At 37.7% G+C, this 27,315-nt stretch overlaps 1 protein-coding gene across 3 annotated transcripts in view; it reads right to left on the reverse strand.

The window, feature by feature from the left end:
* The window catches only part of APIP (APAF1 interacting protein), a 46,648-nt gene that overhangs the window by 12,217 nt on the left and 7,116 nt on the right, over positions 1-27,315 (reverse strand). Inside the window, exons 2-5 of one of the 3 annotated variants that reach the window (XM_023738282.1) lie at positions 22,094-22,232; positions 21,676-21,840; positions 21,245-21,506; positions 7,074-7,174 (exon numbers count right to left, since the gene is read on the reverse strand). In XM_023738282.1, coding sequence (XP_023594050.1) covers positions 7,074-7,174; positions 21,245-21,415 — 272 coding nt within the window. In that variant the 5' untranslated portion in view covers positions 21,416-21,506; positions 21,676-21,840; positions 22,094-22,232. Of the gene's footprint in view, positions 1-7,073; positions 7,175-21,244; positions 21,507-21,675; positions 21,841-22,093; positions 22,382-27,315 lie in introns of those variants that run through there. The other 2 variants (XM_023738288.1, XM_023738283.1) reach the window with 2 other exon arrangements.

Below are 27,315 nucleotides of genomic sequence, written 5' to 3' on the forward strand. Positions count from 1 at the left end.
TTGCAACAACAGCCTCATGCATAACAACAACTGTGAGGATGGCACAGGACCGGGCAGTGTTTTGTTCTGTTGTATACTGGGTCACTAGGAGTCAGAGCCGACTGGACGGCACCTAACAACAACAATAACGTTAAGCCACAAACAAAAAGTATTTTGAATTTCAAGGTTTTAATTTTTTGAACTAATTTCTCTACACTCCCTGCTTTTCACTGTGTGGTAAACAGGGAACAAAGCCCAAGAGTTTATAATACATTTAGGTTAAGTTGCATCTATTTATATTTATTTTCTGGCCATTAAAAAATCATTTAAATTCATTTAAATCTTGCTAAGCCTCAATATCTTGTCTATAATATGGGCTTATTAATTATAATTCTAATAGCATGCAATAGGATTAGTGTGTCTGACATATTACACTGAAATGTAAAAATAGGAGATGCTAAATTTGAACGTAGGGAACCAACCTAAACACAGTAGTTGCTGAGTATCCTGAAATTGCCTTGACTGCTGTTATTTTCTTGGTTCTCCATTTCCTCCTTCAAATTCGGCTCTTGTATGTGTTTTACCACAAATTTGAAAACCTAAAGGTAATGGACAAATTTCTAGAAACATACTACCTACCAAAACTAACACAAACCGAGGTAGAAAAACTAAATAAACCCATAAGAAAAGAAGAGATTGAAGAGGTAATTAAAAAAACTCCCAACAAGATAAACCTCTGGCCCTGATGGCTTCACTGGAGAATTCTACCAAACTTTCAGGGAAGAGTTAACACCAATATCACTGAAGGTATTTCAGAGTATAGAAAAGGAAGGAATACCCTCAAGTTCATTCTATGAAGCCAGCATAACCCTGATACGAAAGCCAGGTAAAGATACCACAAAAAAAGAAAATTACAAACCAGTATCCCTCATGAACATAGATGCAAAAATCTGCAACAAAATTCTAGCCCATAGAATTCAACAATATATCAAAAAAATAAATCATCATGACCAAGTGGGATTCATACCAGGTATGGCAGGGATGGTTCAACATTAGAAAAACAATCAAAGTAATCCATCACATAAATAAAACAAAAGATAAGAACCACATGATCTTATCAATTGATGCAGAAAAGGCATTTGACAAAATCTAACACCCATTCATGATAAAAACTCTCAGCAAAATAGGAATAGAAGGGAAATTCCTTGACATAATACAGGGCATTTATACAAAGCCAACAGCCAACATCATTCTAAAGGGAGAGAGTCTGAGAGCATTCACTTTGAGAACGGGAACCAGACAAGGATGCCCTTTATCACCACTCTTATTCAACATTGTGCTGGAGGTCCTAGCCAGAGCAATTAAGCAAGAAAAAGAAATTAAGGGCATTCAAATTGGTAAGGAAGAAGTAAAAGTATCCCTATTCGCAGATGATAAGATCTTATACACAGAAAACCCCAAAGAATTCACAAGAAAACTACTGGAACTAATAGAAGATTTCGGGAAAGTATCAGGATATAAGATAAACACGAAAAATCGGTTGGATTCCTCTACACCAACAAATAGAGCTTTGAAAAGGAAATCACCAAATCAATAGCATTTATGATAGCCCCCAGAAAGATTAAGTACTTGGGAATAAACCTAACCAGAGAAGTGAAAGACCTACACAAACAAAACTACAAGACACTACTGCAAGAAACCAAAAGAGATCTACATAAGTAGAAAAACATAACTTGCTCATGGATAGGAAGACTCAACATTGTGAAAATGTCAATTCTACCCAAAGTGATCTACAGATACAATGCAATCCCTATCCAAATTCCAACAACATTTTTTAATGAGATGGAGAAACAAATCACCAACTTCATATGGAAAGGGAAGAGGCCCAGGATAACTAAAGCATTACTGAAGAAGAACAAAGTGGGAGGCCTCACACTACATGATTTTAGAACTTACTATACTGCCATAGTAGTCAAAACAGCCTGGAACTGGTACAACAGATACATAGACCAATAGAACAGAATTGAGAACCCAGACGTAAATTCCTCCACCTATGAGCAGCTGATATTTGACAAAGGCCCAAAGTTTGTTAAATGGGGAAAAGACAGTCTCTTTAACAAATAGTGCTGGCATAACTGGATATCCATGTGCAAAAAAAAATGAAACAAGACGCATACCTCACACCATGAACAAAAACTAACTCAAAATGGATCAAAGATGAAAACATAAAATCTAAAATGAGAAAGATCATAGAAGAAAAAATAGAAGACAACACTAGGAGCCCTAACACATGGCATAAACAGTATACAAACCATAACTAACAATGCACAAACACCAGAAGAGAAACTAGATAACTGGGAGCTCCTAAAAATTACACATTAATGCCCATCATAAGACTTTATCAAAACAGTAAAAAGAAAACCTACAGACTGGGAAAAAAAATTTTTGGCTATGACATATCCAATAAGGGTCTAATCTCTAAAATCCACAAGATACTGAAATATCTCAACAACAAAAAGACAAATAACCCAATTAAAAAATGGGCAAATGATATGAACAGACACTTCACCAAAAAAGAGATTCAGGCAGCTAGCAGACCCATGAGGAAATCCTCACGATCATTTAGCCATTAGAGAAATGCATATCAAAACTACAATGAGATTCCATCTCACCCCAAGAAGGCTGGCAGTAGCCCAAAAAACACAAACTAATAAATGTTAGAGAGGTTGTGGAGAGACTGGAACACTTATGCACTGCTAGTGGGAATGTAAAATGGTACAACCACTTTGGAAAATGATTTGGCGATTCCTTAAAAAGCTAGAAATAGAAGTACCATACGATCCAGCAATCCCACTCCTCAGAATAATATATCTTAGAGAAATAAGAGGTGTCACACAAATAGACATATGCATACCCATATTCATCGCAGCATTGTTTACGATAGCAAAAAGGTGGAAACAACCTAGGTGTTTCCTAGATCAACAGACGAATGGATAAACAAATTATGGTATATACACACAGTGGAATACTATGCAATGATAAAGAACAATGATGAATCTGCGAAACATCTCACAACATGGAAGAATTTGGAGGGTGTCTTAGTCATCTAGTGCTGCTATAAAAGAAACACCACAAGTGGATGGCTTTAATGAAGAGAAGTTTATTTCCTCACAGTAAAGTAGGCTATAAGTCCAAATTCAGGGCATCAGCTCTAGGGGAAGGCTTTCTCTCTCTGTCGGCCTTCTTCTCATCAGTGTTTCCCCAGACTAGGAGCTTCTCTGCGCAGGGACCCCAGGTCCAAAGGACATGCTCTGCTCCTGGCACTGCTTTCTTGGTAGTATGAGGTTCCCCTATCTCTCTGCTCACTTCTCTCTTTTATATCTCAAGAGATTGCCTCAGGACACAATCCAATCTTGTAGATTGAGTCCTGCCTTAGTAACTCAACTGCCACCCATCCTCCCTCATTAACATCATAGAGGCAGGATTTACAACATATAGGAAAATCACAGAATACTGGGAATCAGGGCCCAGCCAAATTGATACACGCATTTCTGGGGGGACACAATTCAATCCATGACAGAGCGCATTATGCTGAGTAAAATGTTAGTCACAAAAGCCCAAATATTGTATAAGACCACTATAATAAGAACTCAAGAAAAGGTTTAAACACAGAATAAAGCCTTCTTTGATGGTTATGAGGGTGGGGAGGGAGGGGGAGAGGAGTTCACTAACTAGATAGTAGACAAGGATCATGTTTGGTGAAGGGAAGGACAACACACAATACAGGGGAAGTTGGCACAACTGGACCAAAGCAAAGGCTAAGAAGTTTCCTGAACACATCCAAACAATCTGAGGGACAGAGTAGCTGGGGCTCGGGCCTGGGGACCACAGTTTCAGGGGACATCTAGGTTAATTGGCATAACAAAGTTTATGAAGAAACTGTTCTGCATCCCACTTTGGAACGTGGCATCTGGGGTCTTAAATGCTTGCAAGCGGCCATCTAAGATGCATCCATTGGTCCCAAGCCACTTGGAACAAAGGAGAATGAAGAACACCAAAGACACAAGGAAAATATTAGCCCAAGAGACAGAAAGGGCCACATAAACCAGAGACTCCATAGGCCTGAGACCAGAACTAGATGGTGCCCAGATATGACCAATGACCGCCCTGACAGGTAACACAACATAGAGTTCCAAATGGAGCAGGAGAAAAGTGTGGAGCAGAACTCAAATTCATGTAAAAAGACCAGACTTCATTGTCTGACAGGGACTGGAGGAACCCCTGAAACTATGGCCCCGGACGCTCTGTTAACCCAGAACTAAAACCATTCCCGGAGCCCACTCTTCAGACAAAGATTACATAGGACTATAAAATAAAAAATAACACACGTAAGGAGTGTGCGTCTTAGTTCAATCAGATACACAAGACCAAATGGGTGTCTCCTGTCCTGAGGCAGGATGAGAAGGCAGGAAGGGACAGGAACTGGTTGAATGGACACAGGGAACCTGGAGTGGAAAGGGGGAGTGTGCTGTCACATTGTGAGGATTGCAAGTAATGTCACAAAACAATGTATGTATAAATTTTTGAACGAGAAATTAACTTGAGCTGTAAACTTTCACCTAAAGCTCAATTAAAAAAAAAAAGAGCTATGGCTGCTAACGAAAAGTCTGTAGTTCGAATCCACCAGCCACTGCTTAGACACCAAATGGGGCAGTTCTATTCTGTCCTGTAGAGTTGCTGTGGTCTGGAATTGACTCGATGGCAACAGGTCTGGTTTTTTTTTTTTTTTTTAAGCATCAAACAAAGAAAACCACACTTCCACTAACAGCACGTGGATAATATTGCTGATACTAGTCACGTGGGCTTATGAAGTCACTTAAATATCAGGAGAAAAATTAAAGATTTTACCACAAAATGCCCATTTGATAAGATTCCAAGTGCAGTGCCATAAAACTGGCTCTTGCCACCGGTGGCCCATTAAGAGTCTGACTAAGGAAAAAGCATTTTACATATATGATGCAATTTTCCCATAAATTGATTTTAATGCTATAAAAGCCATTGAATTTTAAAAGGTGCTCCAGTGAGTGGTTTATGGTAGCCACACACAATCACAGTGCAGGGACTAGTAACATTCTGCTAGAAAGAACATAGTTTTTCACATCTTTTTGATCAAAAAAATTCCCTCGAGATTTTCAATGACCCTTTATCTGCATTCTCCTATTTTTTACTTTACTGTTTTTTTTCCCCCCAAGAGCCAGTTAGAAATGGTTTTATCTTAGCTTAGTTTGGTAGAAAGCTCTATGTTGTATATAAACAAACTGTTATAGCACTTGCAAATAAAAAGTCATTAACTAAAGGTAGCATTTAAGATAATGATTTAATATAAATAATACTGCTGGGAAATCAGATCACTTAGAATTATTGGGACTCAACTCCTAAATGGATAAATGAAATGGCCGCAGCAGCAGCAACAACAACAAATACCCTTATCACAGGGCTTTGCTGTATACAGACCAACTAGAAAGTTTGGCAAAATGATCTGAAAGACTGCACGATACTGAAATGACACATGAGCACTAGATTGATGGTAAAACAGGAGGCAGGGATGGATTTACTGATGTAACATGTGGAAGGTGACCTTACTAGACTCTGCGTGCATTCCTACATCCACAACTGTGCTAGCTGTTGACTAAGGCCCTCCTTGTCATCTCCCACTGTTCAATTAATATTGTCTGAGTTACGTGGTAATTTGAACCAGATGAAATTACAATGGCATCATCTCATGGTATGCCATAAAATCCCATTTGTTCAAAATATTCTGATTATACATTCCATTCCTTACCATGCAAACACAGCTTCCTTGGGGGGCATTACTATATACACTCAATAGCATATAAATATTTTAGTAATCCAATTTTGTGAAAGAGTGAATCAGAATTAAGGAAATAAATCAGCAGTCACCCCGTTTAACACTCAGCCTCTAGACAATAATATTCCTAAAATATTTCAGGAGGAAAAACATTAATCCTCTTCCAGAAAACCTGAAAGAATGAGATTCCACAACTTTTATTAATGTGCCAATATTTTCATTGCTAGTAAGTTACTTATTTCTTCATCTTTTTGGAAGACACTGATTAAATCTAATGAACACTTACATACTATTCATTCTTTCTGTTATGATTTAAGTCCAGTACCTCTTGTTTTGGCCTCAGAGAACTATAGACCAACAGCTGCTATGTCCATTAATAATGATACATGTCCTGATTGGAAAGACACACTGCCTTTCTTTTGACTCAATAAACATAATTTTAAGGATGTTTAATGGTTAGTGATCTATACTTAGGAGCTCTGGTGGCACAGTCATTAAGAGTTTGGCTGCTAACCAAAAGGTCGGCAGTTCAAATACACCAGCCACTTCCTGGAAACCCTCTGGGCAGTTCTACTCTGTCCGATTAGGTCCCTATGAGTTGGAATTGACTCGACAGCAATGGGTTTGGAATCTATATTTAGGAGTCCTTGGATGACACAAACAATTAAGCACTTGACTACTAGCTGAAAGGTTAGTAGTTTGAACTCACTCAGGGGCGCCTTGGAAGACAGGTCTGGCAATCTGCTTCTAAAAGGTCAGACTTCAAAACCCTATGGAATAGTTCTACTCTGCACACATGGGGTAGCCATGAGTCGGAATCGACTTGACAGCAACTAACAACAACAAATCTATATTTAAATATGCATATTAAATATGTATCTGAACCTTTGAAACAAATCTTGTCTACCTAGAGGGGATCCTTTAATAATTCCAAACATATGAACATATTTAGCAGCATGTTATTTAACTTGGGTACTCGAAAGACTGAGGACTGAGTTATTCTGATTAGAAATAGTGGTTCTTAAATCTTTTGGTATTATATCTGCAACTTTTGCATGCTTGTTTCATTCAGTTATGCAAATATTCATTTTTCCCTTTAGAAACTAAATACTTGAGTATCACATAAAACTGATCATCGGTTATTCTTGGGACATGATACATGTTAGGCTCCCCATGGTCTACTCATATGGAGAATTCTCAGAAACAAAGTCAGCTGGAAACTTACCCGTGTTTCAAGCTAATTCCTCCTCCAGTCCCAGTGACCCAGCCGAGATGGTAAAACTGTTTGCAAAGCTCTGGGATCAAGTATCTTGGATGTTCCTTGTCCTTAAAAAGAAGATAATATTTTAAAAATATGCATTATTTTATCAAGTGACTGTTCTACCTGACTTCTCTATTAAGAGGCCAATTTAAGGAATTTTAAGAAAATCTACCATAGTGAGAGGGTATGGAGAAAGAAAATAACTATTATAAACATATTTTATGCTTTTAATGCATAGAAAATGAATTTACTACATTACTTAGTAATCTGGGGCTACTCAGTATAGGGCCATGTAGTCCATCAGAACAGGCTGCAAGCCTCTGAGGGCTGCAAGAACAAGGTGGGGAAATGTCCAGTGTATAGTACCAAAACCAAACCCACTGCCATTGAGTCGATTCTGACTCATGGCGACCAATGTATATTAGAGAGTGCCTACTAAAACGGCTGAAAGAAAGTAGAATCTAGTGCTGAGAGGGACATGGCTTCAGTTTGTCCAGAAAATTTCTATACCCCAAACATCTTAATCAATTAAATCACCATATGCAAGAGGTATTACGATAGTTATCTGTTTATATGCTGTGTGTTGTTGGTTCAAATATATTTTATCCACAATATATTTTTTCCATCAGAATTGTATTGTTTGCTTTTATTACAAAAACAATATATCCTCATTATGGAAAATAAAATCAAGCAACTAACAAAAAACACTCAGAAATACTCACAACTAATACCTGCTACACCCATTTCTGGAGCCCTGATGGTTAACAGCTTGGCTGCTAACCAAAAGGCCAGCAGTTCAAATCCACCAGCTGCTCCTTGGAAGCCCCATGGGGCAGTTCTACTCTGTCCTAAAGGTCGCTATGAGTTGGAATTGACTCTACAGCAACGGGTTTGGTTTGGTTTTAGATCCACTTCTATGCAGGTATGTGTGTGTGGGAGTGTATCTGTTGAGATAAACATAGAGATTTATTGTTATACATGTCTGATGATTAGTTCTTTAGGAAAAATAAAAGCCCAGTATATCCCCCTGCCTTTTTAAAGTTTAAATTACTGAAAACAAAAACAATAGAGAAGAAGTACAATGAATTCCCTTGTTGCCAGTATGATATACAATCCTTCCTGTGCAAACAATTAAAATGCTGAATAAATTATTTTTTTAAAAGTATTTCAAAATAAATCACTGAGCTGGCAAGAAAAGAATGTAAGGTTTTACAGAGGCCATAAAAGAAACGAGAGTGAGACTCCCTGGGAGGGAAGTAAGCTCCAAAGCCAGGATTTCCTTGAGGGTATCTGCAAAACTCAGGTGACCCAGAGCTTCAAATTTTTTTAATTTAATTTTTTTGTGAAAATATACACACCAAAGGATACATCATTTCAACAAATTCTACGTGTACAATTCAGTGACATTGTTTACATTCTTCAAATTGTATAACCATTCTCCCTACCCCTTTCCAAATTGTTTTATCACCATCAGTGTGCAGTCACCCTAAGCCCCCTAAGCAAGACTTATTTTTCAGGGATACATATGTAGGTGATAAACTATAAAGAAAGGCAATGGAGTCATTAACACATAATACAGGGTAATGATTACCTAAGTAGGAGAGCAGGGACATTGGTGGTTCAGTGGTAGAATTCTTGGTGCCGTGGTTAAAGTGATCAACTGCCAACCAAAAGGTCAGTGGTTCAAAGCCACCAGCGGCTACTAGGGAGAAAGATGTGGTAGTCTGCTTCTGTAGAGATTTATAGCCTCAGAAACGCTACGGGGTCGCTAGGAGTCAGGATCGACTCAACAGCAACGGGATTTTTTTTTTTTTTATGATGCTGAACAGGATCTTCAGACTAAAATGGACTAGGAAGAAAGATCTGGTGATCTGCTTCCAAAAATCAGCCAATGGAAACCCTATGGATCACAAGTTTCGTTCTGTTGTGTGTGGATTTGTTATGTGTAAGGGAGTCTTGATGGCAGCTAACAACAAAGCAGGGGAAGGAGAGGAAGCAATTAGAAAGGGACACAGACAGGGCTTCTAAAGTACTGATAATATGCTATTTCTTAAGCTAGGAGGTAGGTACTTGGATGGACACACACACACCACATAATGTGTATGGTATGACAATAGCTTATCAATATGGTTACCAGTCATATTCTTTAAAAATGGCTTACTCTGTGGCTGTAACTTCCAAAAGTTCAAGTTTAGCTAATTTTTTATTATGCAAAGAGTATCAAAAATTGTCATAATACATATGATGCTGTTAGCTGCCATCAAGTCAGCCCCTGACTTATGGCGACCCCATGGACAACCCCTCGTGATCCCTAATTTCTGTTCTTTGATATGGGCTGGCTCCACGGCAACAAGTGTGTACCATTCCAGGTAGCCTGACCCAGGATTGGGGTTAACTCTTACTCAGAATCAAGAAAAACTAAAAATTAAGTTGGGAAGAGGAAACTACGTTTATAATTTCAGGAGAGGATCCAAATGAGTTAGTACCCCTCCCCCCTGCAAAAAAAGAGGGGGTGTATGGTGGGAATGGCCCTGAGGCAGACCCTGGCAAGCAGAGTAGGTAGCCTGGGGATAATGAAACACTAGCAGAAAATAGTAGGTGGAACAGGCTGGTGGGAGGGAAGTCTTTGGGGAATTAATACCTACATATATTCAATGGATAAAAAGGATGATTACTGCTAATACATGTCAATAAGGGTTTGCTAAAATGTAGTACAGGACAAATGTGATACCCATACTGCATACAGATTTGCCATTTGATTTTTATATGGTTAAAATTCTAAGTCTGGGGCAAGTAGGCTCCAAATGCATGTAATTTAAAAATTTTATGTATGCTTACACACTAACAGAGATGAAAAAATAACTTTTGCAAAGCTGAAAAGCCAGTCATTTCTGAATCACTCTTAATTGTTTAAGTTGGTTCATCAAGCTTTATTAACACTAGATGTTTATATTCACCAAGGTGAAAAATTTGAAAACTCACATAATCACAAAGGTAAGGAGCCCTTGTGGCACAATGGTTAAGTGCTCAGCTGCTAACCGAAAGGTCCGCAGTTCAATCCCACAAGCACTTCCTCGAGAAAAAAAGACCTGGTGATCTGCTCCCATAAAGATTAAAAAAAAAACAAAAAACAAAAAACCAAACCTGTGGCAGTCAAGTAAGATTCTGACTCATAGTGACCCTGTAGAACTGCCCAACAGGGTTTCCCAGCCTGTAAATCTTTACAGAAGCAGACTGCCACATCTTTATCCCAAGGAGTGGCTAGTTGGTTCAAACTGTAGACCTTTCGGTTAGCAGCCAAATGCTTAACCACTTTGGCACCAGGGCTCCTTTCCCATGAAGATTAAGCCTAGGAAACCCTATGGGGCAGTTGTACGCTGTCCTATAGGGTCCCTATGAGTCAGAATTGACTCAACAGCACACAACAATCACAAAGGTCCCTATCAATTGCTAATAGAGTTATATGATAATTTGCTTATGCTAATATCTTTTCTCTATTAATCTGTTTTATTCTTTTGGCTGGGTGGTGAATTTAGAGTATATTTTAGAGAAAGTATTTTTACTCGCACTGCAAAAGAGGAATAATACCTCGTTGTTTTGTTGAAGAATAAAATGGTTTAGTAAATCTAAAAATATTTCTATTAAGAGTTTACATTATGACATATCCGATAAGGGTCTAATCTCTAAAATCTACAAGACACTGTAAAACCTCAACAACAAAAAGACAAATAATCCAATTAAAAAATGGGCAAAGGATATGAACAGACACTTCACCAAAGAAGACATTCTGGTGGCTAACAGACACATGAGGAAATGCTCGCAATCATTAGCCGTTAGAGAAATGGAAATCAAAACTACAATGAGATAATATCTCACCCCAACAAGACTGGCACTAATCCAAAAAACACAAAATAACAAATGTTGGAGAGGTTGTGGGGAGATTGCAGGTAGGAATGTAAAACAGTACAACCACTTTGGAAAACAATATGGTGCTTCCTTAAAAAGCGAGAAATAGAAACACCATACGATCCAGCATTCCCACTCCTAGGAATATACCTGAGAGAAACAAGAGCCATCACACGAATAGATATACGCATACACCTGTTCATTGCAGCACTATTCACAATAGCAAAAAGATGAAAACAACCTAAATGCCCGTTAACGGATAAATAAATTATTGTACATACACACAATGGAATACTATGCAACAGTAAAGAACAATGATGAATCTGCGAAACATCTCAGCATGGATGAATCTGGAGGGCATTATGCTGAGTGAAATAAGTCAGTCACAAAAGGACAAATATTGTATGAGACCACTATTATAAGAACTCTATAAAAGGTTTAAAGACAGAAGAAAGCATTCTTCGATGGTTACAAGGATGGGGAAGAAGAGGGAGGGGAAATCTAGATAGTAGACATAAGAGTCAACTTTGGTGAAGGGAAGGACAACATACAGTACAGGGGAAGTTGGCACAACTGGACCAAAACAAAAGCTAAGAAGTTTCCTGACAACATCCAAACACTTTAAGGGACAGAATAGCTCGGGCTGGGGCCTGGGGACCATTCGGGGACATCTAGGTCAATTGGCATAACAGTTTATAAAGAAAATGTTCTAGATCCCATTTTGGTGAGTAGTGTCTAGGGTCTTAAAAGCTTGTGAGCAGCCATCTAAGATACATCTATTGGTCCCATCCCACTTGGAGCAAAGGAGAATGAAGAAAACTAAAGATACAAGGAAAATACTAGCCCAAAGGACTAAAGGACCAAATGAACCAGAGATTCCACCAGCCTGGGACCAGAACAGGATGGTGCCCAGCTACCACCAATGATCGCCCTGACAAGGAACACAACAGACAGTCCCAGACAGAGTAGGAGAAAAATGTAGAACAGAATTCAAATTCACATAAAAAGACCAGGCTTAATGGTCTGACAGAGACTGGAGGAACCCCTGAAATGATGGCCCCCCCCAGACACTCTGTTTACCCAGAACCGAAACCATTCCCGAAGTCCACTCCTCAGACAAAGATTAGACAGGACTATAAAACAAAAAGTAATACACGTGAGGAATGTGCTTCTTTGTTCAATCACATATATGAGACCAAAGGGCAGCTCCTCTCCAAAAGCATGATGAGAAGGCAGGAAGGGACAGGAACTGGTGGAATGGACACAGGGAACTCGGTGTGGAAAGGGGGAGTGTGCTGTCACATTGTTGGGATTGTAACCAATGTCACAAAGCAATATGTGTATAAATTTTTTAATGAAAAATTAACTTGAGCTCTAAACTTTCACCTAAAGTACAATTAAAAAAAAAAATGTTTACATTAGATAACACTGAATCTCTGGCAATTTACAGAAAGTGGAGTACTGCTATATCGTAGGAACCTATAAGATGGCAATGCATTTAGCAGAATAGGAGTATAAAACCACATGTAATGCAATATTTCAATAATTTTTCAATTTTAGTAATGTTTTAATACTGTAACTTTCACAAATCTTTAAAAACAATCAACTCTCTTCTAATAACATAATGATATAATGTAGTTAAGTTAAATTATACAGAAAAATTGAGATCTTACAGTGACAACTCAAGCAGTTCATTATAAAAGCAATCACTGTCCTAACTAAGCAGTATCAAGCAGTGCTTCAAACAGTAATTTTTTCCGTTCCAGTTCACCTAAATTTTAAAAATTTGGTTCCATTCTGGTTTTGCTTTGTCATCCATGACTGAACCAGTCTGAACCTGTTTTTTCACTCTTTGATCTCAAATTTATGTCCTGCAAATGGATAACCGGGAGCAATTTCATCTGAAAAAATATGGCTACCAAATTTGTTCCTTATATTGCAAATAACATTGCATTTTTATATAACTCGAATTTATTCATTCCAAGATTTTGTAATTTGTTTTGAAAGTAGCAATATTAAAGTCTTTCTACACATTCATTAACAATTAAATCTAAAGTGACAATGATATTCAGTTTTAATCAATGTCTCCAGACATTTCAATGTAGCCTCTAAAAAGATAAAATACTTAGGAATAAAATCTAACCAGGGACGTGAAAGACACATACAAAGAAAACTACAAAACACTATTGCAAGAAACCAAAAGAGATCTACATAAATGGAAAAACATACCATGCTCATGAATAGGAAGACTCAACATTGTGAACATGTCTATTCTACCTAAAGTGATCTACAGATATAGTGCAATCCCAATCCAAATACTAACAGAATTCTTTAATGAGATGAAAAAACTAATCACCAACTTTATATGGAAAGAAAAGAGACCCTGGATAAGCAAAGCATTACCAAAGAAAAAGAAAAAAGCAGGCGGCCTCACACTACCTGATCTCATAACCTACTATACAGCCATGGTAGTCAAAACAGCCTGGTATGGTACAAAGACAGACACACAGACCAGTGGAACAGAATCGAGAACCCAGACACTAATCCATCCACCTATTTATGGTCAGCTGATCTTTGAAAAAGAACTAAAGTCCATTAAATGGGGGAAAAGACAGTCTTTTTAACAAATGGTGGTGGCAAAACTGGATGATCATCTGTAAAAAAAAATGAAACAGGACCCATACCTCACTCCATACACAAAAACTAACTCAAAATGGATTCAAAGACCTAAGTGCAGAACCTAAAACGAAAAAGATAATGGAAGAAAAAATAGGGACAACGCTAGGGGCCCTAACACACGGCATAAATACAATGTAAACCATAACTAACAATGCACAAACACCAGAAGACAAACTAGGTAACTGGGAGCTCCTAAAAATTAAACACTTATGCTCATCACAAGACTTCATCAAAAGAGTAAAAAGAGAACCTACAGCCTGGGAAAAAATTTTTGGCTACAACATATCTAACAAGGGTCTAATCTCCAAAATCTATAAGATACTTCAACACCTCAACAACAAAAAGACAAATAACCCAATTAAAAAACGTGCAAAGGATATGAACAGACACTTCACCAAAGAAAACATTCAGGCAGCTAACAGACACATGAAGAAATGCTTGAGATCATTAGCCATTAAAGAAATGCAAATCAAAATTACAACGAGATACTATCTCACCCCAATATTACTGGCACTAATAAAAACAACAGAAAATAACAAATGTTGGAGAGGTTGCAGGGAGATCGGAACTCTTATGCACTGCTGGTGGGAGTGTAAAACGGTACAATCACTATGGAAAAGGTTATGGGGCCTCCTTGGCAAAAACAAAACCTACTGCCATAGAGTTGATTCCGACTCATAGCAACACTATAGGGTTTCTTAGGCTGTAAATCTCTATGGAAGCAGATTGTGACATCTTTCTCCCGAGGAGCCACTGATGGTTTTAAACTGTCAACCTTTCAGTTAGCAGTCAATCGCTTTAACCACTGTGCCACCAAGGCTCCTTGGGGCTTCCTTAAAAAGCTAGCAATAGAAGTACCATGCAATTCAGCAATCCCATTCCTAGGAATATATCCAAGAGAATTAAGAGCCGTCACACGAATGGACATATGCACACCCATGTTCATTGTGGCATTATTCACAATAGCAAAAAGATGAAAACATCTTAAGTGTCTGTCAACAGATGAATGGATAAACCAATTATGGTACATACGCACAACGGAATACTACAAAACGATAAGGAACAATGATGAATCCGTGAAACATCTTACAACATGGATGAATCTGGAGGGCATTATGCTATCACAAAAGGAGAAATATTATATGAGATCACTATTCTAAAAACCCAAGAAAAAGTTTACACACAGAAAAAAAAACAATCTTTGATGGTTACGAGGGAGGGGAAATCACTAACTAGACAGTAGACATGTGTTAACTTTGGTGAAGAGAAGGACAACACACAACATAGGGGAAGTCAGCACAACCTGACCAAGGCAAAATCATGGTAGCTTCCTAGATACATCCAAACACCTTGAGGGACCAAGTTACTGGGGCTGAGGGCTGGGACTGTGGTTTCGGGGGACATCTAGGTCAACTTGCATAACATACTTCATAAAGAAAATGTTCTACAGCCTACTTTAGTGACTAGCATCTGAGATCTCAAAAGCTTGTTAGCAGCCATCTAAGATACATCTATTGGTCCCATCCCATCCAGAGCAAAGGAGAAGAAGAAAACCAAAGATGCAAGGAAAATATTAGTCCAAAGAACTAATGGACCACATGAACCACAGCCTCCACCAGCCTGAGCTCAGAAGAACTAGATGGTGCCTGGCTACCACCACCAACTGACAAGGATCACAATAGAGGGACCTGGACAGAGCAGGAGAAAAATGTAGAACAAAATTGAAATTCACAAAAGAAGACCAGACTTAGCTAGTCTGACAGAGACTGGAGGAACCCTTGAGACTATGACTCCTGGACACTCTGCTAACTGAGAACTGAAGCCACTCCCAAAATCCACCATTCAGCCAAAGATAAGACAGGCCTATAAAACAAATAATAATGCACATGAGGAACATGCTTCTTAGTTTAATCAAATACATGAGACCAAATGGGCAACACTTGCCCAAAAGCAAAGACGAGAAGGTAGGAAGGGACAGGAAAACCGGACAAATGGACATGGGGAGCTTGGGTGTAAAGGGAAAGGAGGGAAAGTGCTGACACGACGCAGTGATTCCAACTAATGTCACAAAACAATTTCCGGATAAATTTTTGAATGAGAAACTAATTTGCACTGTAAACTTTCACCTAAACCCCCCCGCACCCCCCAGAAAACTCACTGACGTCGAGTTGATTCCGACTCATAGTGACCCTATAGGACAGAACAGAACTGCCACATAGGGTTTCCAAGGAGCGGCTGGTGGATTCGAACTGCCAGTGTTTTGGTTAGCAGCCTAGCTCTTAACCACTAAGCCACCAGGGCTCCTAAACTTCCACCTAAAGCACAATAAAACTAAAAGAAATTTCAGTACAAAGAAAAACATGATGTAAAATATATTATTTTTAAAATTCTATTTCTTAAATATACTAGAATTCCCTGCTTGCTGAAAGTGAAGAGGACTTCAAGCACTTACTGATGAAGATCAAGGACTACAGCCTTCAGTATGGATTACACCTCAACATAAAGAAAACAAAAATCCTCACAGCTGGACCAATAAGCTGTATCATGATAAATGGAGAAAACACTGAAGCTGTCAAAGATTTAATTTAACCTGGATCTAAGGCAACACCCATGGAAGCAGCAGTCAAGAAATCAAATGACATCTTGCATTGGGAAAAGCTGCTGCAAAAGACCTCTTTAAAGTGTTCAAAAGCAAAGATGTCACTTTAAACACTAAAGTGCGCCTGACCCAAGCCATGGTGTTTTCAATCACCTCATATGCATGCGAAAGCTGGGCAATGAATAAGGAAGACAGAAGAAGAATTGACACCTTTGAATTATGATGTTGGTGAAGAACACTGAATATACTATGGATTGCCAGAAGAACGAACAAATTCACCTTGGAGGAAGTACAGCCAGAATGCTCCTCAGAGGCAAGGATGGCACAGCTTTGTCTCACATACTTTGGACATGTTATCAGGAGGGATCAGTCCCTGCAGAAGGACATCATGCTTGGTAAAGTAGAGGGTCAGCAAAAGAGCGGAAGACCCTCAATGAGCTGGACTGACACAGTGGCTGCAACAATGGGCTCAAACATAACAACGATTGTGAGGATGGTGGAGGACCGGGCAGTGGTTCTTTCTGTTGTACATGGGGTCCCTGTGAGTCAGAACAGACTTGATGGCACCTAACAACAACAGAATTCACTGCAGCACTGAGTGACTTTAAAAACAGTATCGTGATAGAAACACTTCTAAAATACTGTATACAATACAGTATTTTAGGACTACAGCCTAAAAACATTTGCACTGTAAACTTTCACCTAAATATTAAATATGAAAACATATTTAATTTTTAGGTAAGTGACATTTCACTTCTAAAAACAGTTAATGTAAAATGGATATGAATTTATTCATGAAATATTATAAATACAAAGCGTGCGAGCATACCTAATACATCAATACATAAAGATAAAATACAATAAAATATTTAATACTTTAATATTCACCCCAGTCCTAAGCTGAAGAATTGCCATCACATTACATAAAATAAACACTGTATTACAGATATAGATTTAATTCACACACAATTACACAGCTCATTTAGAAAACATCATTGCACTAAACCATAATTATGCCTAATCAAAAGAACGTCCTCTAACATTTTTTCATTTAAGCTATCCCTATTGTCTCGCAAGATGAATTTCAAACCTGAGAAAGCTCTCTCAACACTGATCAGAGTAGCTGGTGCACCCAAAACTACCATAGCAATTTCATAAAACTGGGGATATTGTGAATGGTTTTCTTCCCCAGATTTAAGAATTTTTTTTTCTCTCAACTCTTTGTATACCATCAAGGCTTGTTAATATAGAGTTAGTATTAATAGTACAGTTATCTGATCTCAATTTAATTGTTTTTTCTTTCATTCTGAGAAATAATTCCATCTCATCAACACCATCATTTGAAATGAGAATATTCCCTGAATATTTATTACACTTTCAGTATTGCTCCTTTTCAGATTTTCTATCATTTCTCAAATGCTTTTTAAATGTAATATGGCCTTCACCTTAAGTTCAGAACTAATTAAAATTTGATAATGAGGATCTAGGTAAACTGCTCCTAATATGTTATCATTTTTAAGATAACTTTTGCCCTGACATTAAATTTTTCAATCAATGTGTTTCCAAATGCATTATTAAGAGTTCTTAATATTAGCTTAGTTTCTACCCACATACCAAAAACATCACTCATGATCAATTGTTCACTTTGCAATCTTACTGTAACTTCCTTTAAAGGTTTTCAAGTTTCCAAAATTAATCTGACATATGCTCATTTGTCATTGTTGTTAGATGCTGTCGAGTCAAATCCGACTTACAGCGACGCTATGAACAGAACAAACACTGCCGGGTCCTGCACCATCCTCACAATCGTTGCTATGTTTGAGCCCATTGTTGCAGCCACTGTGTCAATCCATCTGTCATGTATTGAGTTGTGTCCCCTAAAAATGTCTGTCAACTTGGCTAGGTCATGATTCCCAGTATTGTATAATTGTGTACCATTTTGTAATCTGATGTGATTTCTGTGTTGTAAATTCAATCACTATGATGTAATAAAATGGATTAGCGGCAGTTATACTGATGAGGTACACAAGATTGGATAGTGTCTTAAGCCAATCTCTTTTGAGATATAAAAGAGAGAAGCGAGCAGAGACACATGGGAACCAAGAAAGTGGTGCCAGGAGGAGAGCACGTCCTTTGGACCTGAGGTTCCTGCACTGAGATGCTCCCAAACCAAGGGAAGACTGATGCATCACAAGGACCTTCTGCCAGAGCTGACAGAGAGAGAAAGCCTTCCTATGGAGCTGATGCCTTAAACTTGGACTTGTAGCCTTACTAGACTGTGAGAGGATAAATTTTTCTTTGTTAAAAGCCATCCACTTATGATATGTCTGTTATAGCAGCACTAGATGACTAAGACACCATCTTATTGAGGGTCTTCCTCTTTTGCACTGACCCTCTACTTTACCAAGCATGATATCTGTTATGGATTGAATTATGTCACCCAAAAATGTGTGTCAACTTGGCTAGGCCATGATTCCCAGTATTGTGTGATTGTCTACCATTTTGTCATCTGATGTGATTTTCCTATGTAAATCCTACTTTTATGATGTTCATGAGGCAGGACTACAGGCAGTTATGTTAATGAGGCAGGACTCAATCTACAAGATTAGGTTGTGTCTTAAGTCAATTTCTTTTGAGATATAAAAGAAAGAAGCTGGCAGAGAGACAGGGGGAACTCATACTACCAATAAAGCAGTGCCAGGAGCAGAGCAAGTCCTTTGGACCCAGGGTTCCTGCATAGAGAAGCTTCTAGACCAGGGAAAGATTGATAACAAGGACCTTCCCCCAGAGCCAACACAGAGAGAAAGCCTTCCCCTGGAGCTGGCACCCAGAATTCGGACTTCCAGCCTCCTAAACTGTGACAGAAAACATTTTTGTTTGTCAAAGCCATCCATTTGTGGTATTTCTGTTATAGCAGCACTAGAGAACCGAGACGATATCCTTCTCCAGGGACTGGTCCCTCCTGCTAATATGTACAAAGCACGTGAGATGAAGTCTCACCATCTTCATTTCTAAGGAACATTCTGGCTGTGTTTCTTCCAAAACAGATTTGTTTGTTCTTCTGGCAGTCCATGGTGTATTCAACATTCTTCGCTACCACCATAATTCAAATGCATGAATTTTTACTTGATCTTCCTTATTCACTGTCTAGCTTTTGCATGTATATGAGGTGATTAAAAATACCACGGCTTGGGTCAGGCATACTTTAGTCCTCAAAGTAACATCTTTGCTTTTGAACACTTTGGAAGAGGTCTTTTGCAGCAGATTTGCCCAATGCAATGCATCTTTTGATTTCTTGACTGCTGCTTCCATGGGTGTTGATTGCGGAGATAAGTAAAATGAAATCCTTAACAACTTCAATATTTTCTCCATTTATCATGATGTTGCTTACTGGTCCAGTTGTGAGGATTTTTGTTTTCTTTATGTTGACATATAATCCATACTGAAGGCTATAGTCTTTGATCTCCGTCAGTAAGCGCTTCAAGTCCTCTTCACTTTCAGCAAGCAAGGTTGTATCATCTGCATATCGCAGGTTGTTAATGAGTCTTCCTCCAATCCTGATGCCAAATTCTTCTTCATATAGTCCAGCTTCTCAGATTATTTACTCAGATACAGACTGAACAATTATTGTGAAAGTATACAATCCTGGTGCACGCCTTTCCTGATTTTAAACCATGCAGTATCCCCTTCTTCTGTTGGAATGACTGCCTCTTGGTCTATGTACAGCTTCCACATAACCATAATTTAGGGTTCGGTAATTCCTATCCTTCGCAATGTTATCCATAATTTGTTATGATCCACACAGTCGAATGTCTTTGCATAGTCAATAAAACACAAGTAAACATCTTTCTGGTATTCTCTGCTTTCAGCCAAGATCCATCTGACATCAGCAATGATATCCCTCATTCCACTTTCTCCCCTGAATCCAGCTTAAATTTCTGGTAGTTCCCTGTCGATGTACTGCTGCAACCGTTTTTGAATTATCTTCAGCAAAATTTTACTTGTTTGTGATATTAATGATATTGTTCGATAATTTCCGCATTCCATTGGATCACCTTTCTTTGGAATGGGCATGAATATGGATCTCTTTCATATTATTCTCAGCTAATATTTTGCAGAGATTTTTGCATCCTAGTAAGGTTTCTAACATGGTAGATATACTGTTCCATTTTGTTGGGCAATTTAGTACAGGTTTCCTTATTTTCCAAAAATTTGGTAGGCAATGTTGGAATACGAAGTATTTGAACAAGTTTACAACATTCTCCTAAAAATTCCTCCAGCTCAGCATCCTGTATTGCGTCTTTAATAACTAAGTGAAGTGTGTGTGCAGCACACTTTATACCAATCTTTTCTTATAAACCTTGTCTATTTCACTGCACTCTACGATGGTTAATGTCTGCAAGTCACAGTATGCTAAGTTAGAGTCTTCAAAATTGTCATTCTGCCCTGACATTTGCCATTTGATTTCACTATTATTTCTGAGCAAATCAACAAATTTAATTATATTAGAGCCATTATTTGTGGTTACAGAATAAATGTGCTGTAAATCAATGCACTTCTCTAAAATTTGATACACAGTGTTCTCTATGTACAGGCCTGTGTGTCTTTCTTTGAATTCTTTATTTCCCAGTGACAACAGATTTGTCTTACTGTCTTGTGCGAACTGAGCATTAAATCCTAGAATTGACCGACTGAATCTACTGGCCACATTCACTTTCAAAGAGAATATTCATTTTTCTAGACTTACTATTAATTTTGGAGCTAAGTTTTAAGGACGTGTGAGATATCATTTCCCTAATATTCTCTGAATTGACTGAAAAATTTTGACCAATTGAAGCAATCATTGGATTTAAAATTTTATGGGATCCTGAATACTCAATTAACTCAAATGAACAACCATTAACAGTAACTAACTTAACACATGCATCGACAATTGTTTATCTAATTTCACCTTAAGGTATTCAGGAATGGAAAACTTGTCTAATGTCTTTTGTTGCTTATTCAGAACACTTTTGACACTTTCTTCAAATTTCTTTGTCTTTTTGCTTTGCACTGCACTGTATTCATCCACATTGTGACACGTTAGGTGCCTCTCTAAATCCGTTGCATGGTCTCCAACCATATCTATGTTGCATATTTTACATGTGCTTTTATTTTCAATCTTTTCATACTTGAAAAATTCTCAACATGGATTTCCTCTGGTTTGTACCATACTAGAATTCAAGGGATAAGAAACAATATAATATTAGGGCATATTTTATATTCACTATATTACATTACAGTAAAAACAAGTCTTAGACTTTGATAACTTAAAGAGAATAGAATGCATAAATACATTTGTAGAAATGAATTAGAGCCACTACATATTAAAATGCTTCTAACCATGTATCGTCAGTATATTAGAAAAACCGGAATAACTTCAATTTTACATTCACAAGGTTTGCCGATTTCTTCCATTCGAAGTCCCACTTTACAACGTTCTTGTACATTTATCCAGCACCTTTTGAAGACAAATCTCACTTCACAGTGATGCCATCAAGTTATCTTCTGTGAAATAACAGTAATATCACAACTGAAACATTAATTTTCTTCCCAATGGTTGCTGATGTTTGTTAACATTTCAATTTGTGAGATAAATACCAAATTTAAACATATAAGTACAATGTGTGGCAGCACATTTAAATTGAGGATGAATACAAGAATGGAACCATCAAAAAATTATATGCTATTTTCTATTTCTTGAATTTAAGTATCATACTTAAAAATGTGAATAATGTATGTTTAAAATGTTTACACTCACCTGACAAATGTCTTAGTTCACATGACGCTCTGTTCAGAACTCAATGCAGTTTAACCATCTCTTTCAGATTTCTGACTATAAGCGAGTGTTCTCAATCGCCGAGCGTTTCTCACATTTTTGGTAGGCACAGCTCGGGTTACTGCGAGAGAGTCAAGCATGGAACAGAAATGGCGAACTCTGACTGGCCTGTGACTCGTCTTGCATAACAGCAGTCGTCACCTATAGCTACAGCTGTGCAATGTCACAATGAACTGTGCCCTAACCAGCCATGTGCCTGAGAAGCATTTAGCACACATGGATGCCAGGTATAAATCAAACACAAACGGTTCAATGGTCTTGCTTACAACTTAAAAATTATCGTTGAACCAGAAATAGCGGAGCGAAAAAAGTAACGGTTTTCGATTTCGGTTCAGGTTCAGAAAAACATTTTTTTTCGATTTGGGTTTTGGTTTCACTCTGGTAAAAACTGAAGTATTTTTAAGTTTTGGTTTTTGGTTCTGTTCTCGTTCAAAGCCCTCATGTTAAGTCTTTGCTTTTCCCCTTTTAGTCAACCACTATGGAAAATCTGAACAGTTTGTAAGTCAGAAAAAGGCTAATTGCATTAATGAAAACCTTTTTAAAAAATGCTTGCCCAAGACTTTGTACCATCTAAACTCAATTTTAGTACCTTTTAGTGAAATGGGAGTCATGTGATCTGAATATTAACTGGCTCTGACTCTGTCATTCACTAGTTATGCTTCATCTTGCTGGACCTGTTTACTCATCTGTACAATGAGGAGATTTGACTATATGTATCTTTGAGGTCCCATTTAGTTCTGAAGAATCTATGAAGGCTGCACTGAGATTTGGCAAATGGAATGCTTTAAAAAAAAAAAAAAAAACTAGTTTGAAGATAGTTTTTGGTCATATAGATAGGCACAGTTCATTCAGTGGCATAACTAGAGGGATGTTTTCTTTAGACTTCATGAAATGTTCCTGGATACATTCTGAGATCTGCAAAGAGTTATGTATATAACTCAAATCATAAAGCTTACCCAAACAGAGACTAATAAGACTTAACTAGTGTTTACTGAGCACCCGACTGTATGCTGATAAATACTTTAAATATGATAACACTTTATATATAATAGCTCATTAAATCTTCACAACAACCTTAAAAGTAGATACTGCTATCTTTATTTTACAGGTGGGAAAACTAAGGCTTAAAGCAGTAAACTATTTTCCTGCAGTTACTAAGAGTTAAAGCCAGGATTCAAACGTTGGTCAATACCCACTTGTTCTCAGTCAAAACATAAGACCTGGTAGAGACTTGTGCTGTTCAATAGAACTTTCTGTAGTGATGGAAGTGTTCATTATCTGTGCTGCCCAATACTGCACTAACTACTGAGTACTTGAAATGTGGCTAGCGAGACTGAGCAATTGATTTTTTTTTTCATTAGCCAAATAACATTTTATTTTTATTGTGCTTTGGTGAAAGTTAGGAGCTCTAGTGGCAAAGTGGTGAAGAAGTTGGCTACTAACCAAAAGGTCAGCAGTTTGGATGCACCACCCGCTCCTTGGAAACCCTATGGAGCAATTCTACTCTGTCCTATAGGGTTGCTATGAGTCCAGAGTCAACTCCACAGCAACAGCTTTGGCTATGGTTTAGATGAAAGTTTACAGCACAAATTAGTTTTCATTCAAAAATTTAAACACAAATTGTTTTGTGTCATTAGCTGCAATCCCTGCAATGTGATAGTATTCTCCCCCTTTCCACCCTGGGTAGCAACTGAATTTTATATTTTATTTAAATGGAATTAAAATTTAAGTAGCCACGTATAGCTAGCAACTACCATATTGGACGTCATAGTTCTAGACCATCTACCAATTTTCAGGAGAAATTAGTCCTAAAAAGCCTCACTCATTCTGACATTTACCATAATTTTTCACAAATAATGTGCCCACACATATAACACACAGCATAGTGTGCTTACAAAAATGGGGGAGGGGGTGTTTGTAGGGTTGGCAAAAAAATATAACATGCACCTTATTTGCATAAAAATAAGGTAAGCAGTTTCAAACTGTAAATAGTCAATTTATATAATCTACACATCTTAAGGAACAACTATCTCGGTGTTCTAACCCTGGGATATCTCTTAGACATTCAAATTTTCCTCTTCACTGCTCCTACCCACACCTTTTTCCCTGCTTCTTACCTAGTTCCAGAAAGTTTAGTGGGATTGGGGGCAAATGGTAAGAAAATGGAGAGAAGAGATGGAAAAAAGTTCTCAGAACAGTGCTTGGCACCTCAAATGTCTCCACCTCTACTCATTACTGTGCCAAAGCTTCCCCTCCCTATCACCCATAAGTGGGCCCTCAGGTCCATTTTCCACCCTTCTCCACTGTGACTTATGCCTTGAGAGGCTACCACTTGGACTACAAAAACAGGCTCCGTTGCCCTTCAGCTTCCAGGTGGGTTTGGCCAGAAAGAGGCATCAGACACTAGAAACAGTGAGGTTGGGATGTTTGTTCCCCTGGCTCCCTTCCTTCTCTGTCTCTGTGGGTGGGCCATATCCCTCCCCTGAAGGCCACTGCTTATCACACAGCTCTCCCCATGAAGCTGCGTCTCTATGGGTTCAGATAACTGTTTGCCATCTTGCCCCTTCAGGCTTAGGGTTGAAGTACCACATCATCCCTTGTTAATTTTCTTAAACTCTGCCCACAACTTTGTAAGGAGTCTCTTTATTAAACTCTCCTTAAATTACTCAATCTGAGTGTGCCATCTGCTTTCTGCTGCAACCCTGACTAACCCAACCTCTCAGTTCAACCTTTTACCTTGTCTGAAAAAGGAATGAAGTAATAGCACCTACCTCACAGACTGCTGTGATGATTAAATAATAATTGTAAAGTTTTCAGAACAGTGCCTGGCACCTCAAATGTCTCGATTTATTTCTAACATCACCAGCAGCAATTTTCCCCCAGAATTCCTAAGTCTTAACCTTGTTTCTTACTGCCTGCCACCAATCTCATTTCTCCACTGGATATCTCCTACTCTCCCTTCCCTGCTGCTAGAACCTCTGCGTTTTACACCTCCAAGCCCTCAGTCCTGCCAGTGACCATCAGAACTAATGGCTTAAAGGACTTACTGCCCATTCATTTGGGGTGAGGACAACCACACTCTTAAATTTATAGCAGTTATGTTCTTGACCTTCTAAGTTAAAACAATTAACTGATCTACAGGTTATTTATGAGCTTGGGTCTAGGAACTTTACTATGCTTGCTTGGGAAAATGACTTCCATTTTAATAACTAAAAAAAAAAAGTTTTAATAGGAGTCTGGTTATATTTATTTTACTTTTGAAACTCCTAAAAATTATATAATTTCTCTTAATGTTTAATCTCATAATGCTTAAAATTAATAGATGTTCATTGCAATTTGCAGACTCATTTAACACAGTCGAGGGACACTCTTACAAGTTTCTTTTCTGCTATATTTTCTTCCACCTAAAATACCTTTTATTTATTTATTTATTTTTTTAGTTTTTAAAAAGATTAGAATTCTTGGACAAAAGGCAAAATTTTATAGGGGCAAAATATACATTATAGATAAACTGCTATAATAAAATTGAAATTCTTTAAAACAAAACAGGATACAAAAGTTGGTAAGAAAGTTATTTCTAGGCTGGTCTGACTACAAACAAAATAGCATTCCCTACAAAGAAAAAAATTCTGTTAAAATATAATGTAATACAATCTCATCAGGAGTTACCCTGAAAAATAGTGGACAATACAATTTACTTCTATAGCTTCCCCCCTTTAAAGAGTCCAAAGAGAGATCACTATTTAATAGACTGAATGCTCAGCTACTTAACTCGACACCTAAAATCCCAGTGCTTTCCAAATTCACTGTTAATATTTTACACGCACATTTTACTTTTGATAAGTATTCTGAGCAATGACTGATGGAGGAGTCTTCAAAATATAAAATTAGGAACATGGGAAAGTAGAAATTTTTTAAAGGTCTTATTCATCAAAGGCTTAGGAGTCAGCTGACTTGAAGTCAAATCTGCACTACACCATTTATGGCTTGCATGCCTTTGGGTCTGTTTACTCATTTATAAAGTGAGAACGTTGTGAGGAGCAAAATGAGGCACAAGGGACAGAAAGCACACAGCATAACGTATGACACAGTCAATGTTAGTTTCCTTTCCCATTTTAAAGAGTGAAAATTCTTGGAGTAATATTAATAATAAAACTATGTTGATTTTTCTTCTACCTGTTCTTACAAAATCTAGCCATTAGCCCGTATAATTTGCTATTTTCTTTTTTAGGGATAAAAATATTATAATTATATAGTAAAGTACAGCTAATGGGAAGATTCCTAGTTTTCCAATGCTTTAAAACTATCAATTTGCACAGCAAGTTGCAAATATAGCAAAAGGTCTGTTATTATGGGTCTCCCCTTTTCCTTTTGTCTTTTCCAGTACTGAGGTATCATAGCAATTAGCTGGCTTATGCTAGGGAAATAACAATGATAAGGTAGCTGTTGTTAATGACCTTTCCTTCAATCATTCAAACCCACAAAATTACAATTTCAAGGGAAATAATCACTTAGCAGCAGGCACCAACAAAGATAGATTTATTTGGTAAAAACGCAGTCATTGAAACTGTCAGAATGATAAAGTAAAACTCAGAATATATACTTTAACAAGAATTGACAAGAAGGAAAGGTTTAGTAATACCCTGAATGTCAATAATATTACTTGTCTGCTATTGTTAGATTTAATTTTCAATTAGAATAAGGTTTTTGAAATATGTATCTAAAAATTAGAATAAATTGCTTACAGTAGATGTTCTCTAGAGTGAGGGAGAAACATATTTAACTGCATTTTGGATATATTTAAAAGCTTAAAGTCTAAAAACGTTTTGAATCAGTAGTTTATTTTTCCAATTTTTCAATCTAGTCATTTTAAGGAAATCAGACTCAACTGTCACTGAGATATCTGCTCACAGACAAGGGCTCTGACCCCCTCCCCTACCTTTTATTTCAACTTAAGTATAATAGAGGCATTTGCTACTCAGAGATTTTCCTGGTATTAAAAGATAATCTTTTTTATTTTTTATTTTTATTGTATTTCAGGTGAAGGTTTACAGAACAAATAGTTTCTCATGAAACAGGAGTACACATATTGTTTTATGACATTGGTTAACAACCCCACACCATGTCAACCCTCTCCCTTCTTG

The sequence above is a fragment of the Trichechus manatus genome, unplaced genomic scaffold, assembly GCF_000243295.1.
Source record: "Trichechus manatus latirostris isolate Lorelei unplaced genomic scaffold, TriManLat1.0 scaffold00006, whole genome shotgun sequence".
In the NCBI taxonomy this organism is placed as follows: Eukaryota; Metazoa; Chordata; class Mammalia; order Sirenia; family Trichechidae; genus Trichechus; species Trichechus manatus.